Here is a 3,246-nt window from a genome sequence, read left to right on the forward strand (position 1 = left end):
CCCCCGGGCTCGACCCTACCACACTGGGGCATGACATTCTTTTCCTCACCATCCCCTCCTCTCCCCACCATATTGCAACTGACAACAAAGGGATTTGGGTACAGTATACTCAATTCTTTAGTGAGACAAATTATGAAATGAACATATATGCGAAATGTAGTAATTAACACTTGCTGAGTGCTTGCTGTGTACATCATCTCTAAAAGTAACAGTAGTCATGCAAGGTGAGGTTTGGAAAGGTTAAGTAACTTGCCCAAGACCACACAGCTAGTAACTGACAGGGCTGCGGTTTGACTGGGTTCATGTTTTCCCAGAGCACATGCTTCCTCATAATACCATAAAAATCTCTCCAAGGGAGGTGGTGGGAATTCCAATTGGGCACATGTTCATCTTTGTAGGAGGCATTTAATAAACACTAGATATAGACTGAATATGCAGGATGCCTGATGCTGATCCAGTCTCTCTTGACTTTGATGACATGTTTTCTCCAGGAAGGGAGAGAGCACTGGCCTGACTCAGAGTCCCTAAGTGGAGGTCAGAGTGCCACTTGGCCAGGAGCTGGTAATGGGATTGTGTAACAGAACACTCATGTCAGCAAGGCAAGCAATTGGGCTGAGAAATAGGACCTCCAGCCTCAGAGGACAGAAGAGCAGGAGGCCACACAGAATGGACCTCGTGGTGACAATGAGATCAGCTGCTTGACTGAGGTGTGCAGAGAACAGGCAGTGTATGCTGGCACATGGGCTCTGGGACAGGATTGGCAGGGAGGGGATATGTATACTGACTTGTAGGATCTGCCAGTTTCCATGGTTGTCAATGCTCCCACCATGGTCAATTTCAAGCTATCAATGTGATGTCAACTGGCTCACAAAATTCCCCCCAAATTTGGCACCGAGCCTTTACCACGGGACCCAGGAAATGCTACACGAAGGACTTAAACCCTAGGCAAAATAGAACCTAGCTACAGAGACTCAGAAGTCTGGACAGGATTGCAGGAATTTGGAGGGATCATGCCTCTGTATTGGAGCATCATTCTAGAAAGATAGTTCTACTTAAACAGTGCCCGGGGGAGATCCTTGCAAAGTCTCTCCTGGCAACCCTTTCACTGGTTTCCAACTCCCATAATCATACATACAGCTCTAGGTATCTGAACTGAATACCTCCAGTCACAAATTACTGATTAATCCATTCCCTTATCAAATATTTTTAAAGCCTTCCCAAGTGCCAGTCACTGTGTTGGACCCATAAATCCTCAGTCACTCTTGACCATACATGCCTTGAGGGAGGGGTCATGTTGATACCCCAGCACACAGCACAGTGCCAGGCACATAAAAAATATTTGTATATTTGTTGAGCAAATGATTGGAATGCAGCTTATTAATGGAAAAAATAATATAAAGAAAAACAATGTATCTTTAGGGAACTAAGAAGAGGTTATTTTCTCCACAGTATCTATTCTTCTCCCTTTCTCAGCCTTTGTCTCATCTCATAAGTGGTTTGGGATTTTAAAGACATCACAGAAAGATTAAGGGTACATTTGTTAAGGTTAGAAGGTTCTTAATTCATTTGTAAAACAGCTGCATTATTTTATATGTTAAGAAAGGTGGGCTTTTTTTTTTTTCCTAATTGAAAAAAAAAAATCTATCAATGCCAGCAGTGGAGTGCTCAGGGGGATGGAGAATCCTAGTGTTTGGCACTGTCTGTGGGTCCAGCCTTTGAATAAAAGAGCAGAGGCCTGACACATTGACTGGTGCCTTGTCCCTACAGGGCATTTTTGAAAGAGAAGGCCATTTTCCACAACCCGAATTTCCTCTGCAATGGAGTGGAGTTCCTAAAACATCAGCAGATATGCAAAGACAGGGAGCCCTGTAAGAAAGAGACTTAGATTGAGGTATCGGTGGGAGCAGCCAGGTGGTGAAAGGAGCGGTTACAGGAGCTGGAGCTGCCGATTAAGCTGATCAAGATGACAACCTCCCCAAAGCACCGAGACTTCGTGTCAGAGCCCGTGGGGGAAAAGCCAGTGGGGAGCCTGGCTGGGATTGGTGAAGTCTTGGGCAAGAAGCTGGAGGAAAGGGGCTTTGACAAAGCCTATGCGGTCCTTGTCCAGTTTCTTGTGCTAAAGAAAGATGAAGATCTCTTCCAGGAATGGCTGAAGGACACATGTAGTGCCAATGCCAAGCAGCCCTGGGACTGCTTCCGGTGCTTTCAAGAGTGGTGCGACGCCTTCTTGTGAGGCTCTCTTAGGGAGCCCCCAGTCCCTAGCCCCAGCATTGAGTCTCCAGAGTTTGCAGCCGGGTGGGGACTCCTCCCCTGTCCTCTACAAAGGAAGAGATTGCTGTTGTTGTACTCACTTCTGATGTACTTCAAGGTCTTTTGGGAGTTCCCTCCCCTCACCATTTCAACTTTTTTGAAATTCTTGCTCTTGCATGCATCTCCCATCTTCCCCTGCCAGTTTCGTGTCAACAATTATCAGCTTTTCTGAGGGGATTCCTGGCCCTTCCTTCACCCCCCGCCCCCACTGGTCTGTTTTATGCTATTTGGCTCCTTTTTTGGTGGAATAGTCACTGTCCTTGTAAAGTTTTTTAAATCAATAAGTCAGTGGCCTTCAAAAAAGAAAAAAGAAAGAAACAAGAAAGAAAGAAAGAAAGAAAGAAAGAAAGAAAGAAAGAAAGAAAGAAAGAGAAAGAAAGAAAGAAAGAAAGAAAGAAAGAAAGAATGAAAGAAAGAAAGAAAGAAAGAAAGAAAGAAAGAAAGAAAGAAAGAAAGAAAGAAAGAAAGAAAGAAAGAAAGAAAGAAAGAAAGAGACTTAGATCTCCTGAGCAAAACTACAGGTCATTTAGAGCCTTAGGACCACCTAAGGATGCTGGAGCATCCTTTAGTCCAAGGCAGTGTAGAAGAAACCAAAGGATGGGGTGAGGGGAGTGGGGGCCCAAAGGTGAGCCCCGCTGACCAGTATCTCTTGGAGACTGAGGAAAGACAAGGGTGGATGCTAAGGAAATCCAGGCTAGAGCTCCCCCTGCCTCCCCCTACCTCCAAAACCCAACCTGGAGGCTGCTTCTCCAAAATTGAGATTGAGTGGGTTTATCAAGCTCCTTCCTAAGAAGGACTCTGTCGCTGGTGCCTAACAGATGAAGAACTATATTATCTAGTCTGTGACCTCTAAGGAAGGAATTATCTCAGGGCCCCGAGGATGGTTGGGTATTAGATATAAAACATGAAACATTTTCAATTGCTGCTTGTCTGCTC

General features: G+C 45.1%; 1 protein-coding gene across 1 annotated transcript; it reads left to right on the forward strand.

Moving 5' to 3' along the window:
- The first annotated feature begins 1,925 nt into the window (after positions 1-1,925).
- LOC123845401 (barrier-to-autointegration factor-like) lies at positions 1,926-2,547 on the forward strand. The gene has a single exon (XM_045876167.3). It carries the CDS (start codon positions 1,964-1,966, stop codon positions 2,231-2,233), a length of 270 nt encoding a protein of 89 aa, XP_045732123.1. The 5' UTR covers positions 1,926-1,963; the 3' UTR covers positions 2,234-2,547.
- Positions 2,548-3,246: the final 699 nt, after the last annotated feature.

Source organism: Mirounga angustirostris, unplaced genomic scaffold (genome assembly GCF_029215605.1).
Source record: "Mirounga angustirostris isolate CCGP_5_RB_7025 unplaced genomic scaffold, mMirAng1.0.hap1 SCAF_6, whole genome shotgun sequence".
NCBI lineage: Eukaryota > Metazoa > Chordata > Mammalia > Carnivora > Phocidae > Mirounga > Mirounga angustirostris.

What these genes read in the sequence shown, in the direction of transcription:
- LOC123845401 (XM_045876167.3), top strand. Translation starts at nt 1,964, where the DNA reads ATGACAACCTCCCCAAAGCACCGAGACTTCGTGTCAGAGCCCGTGGGG.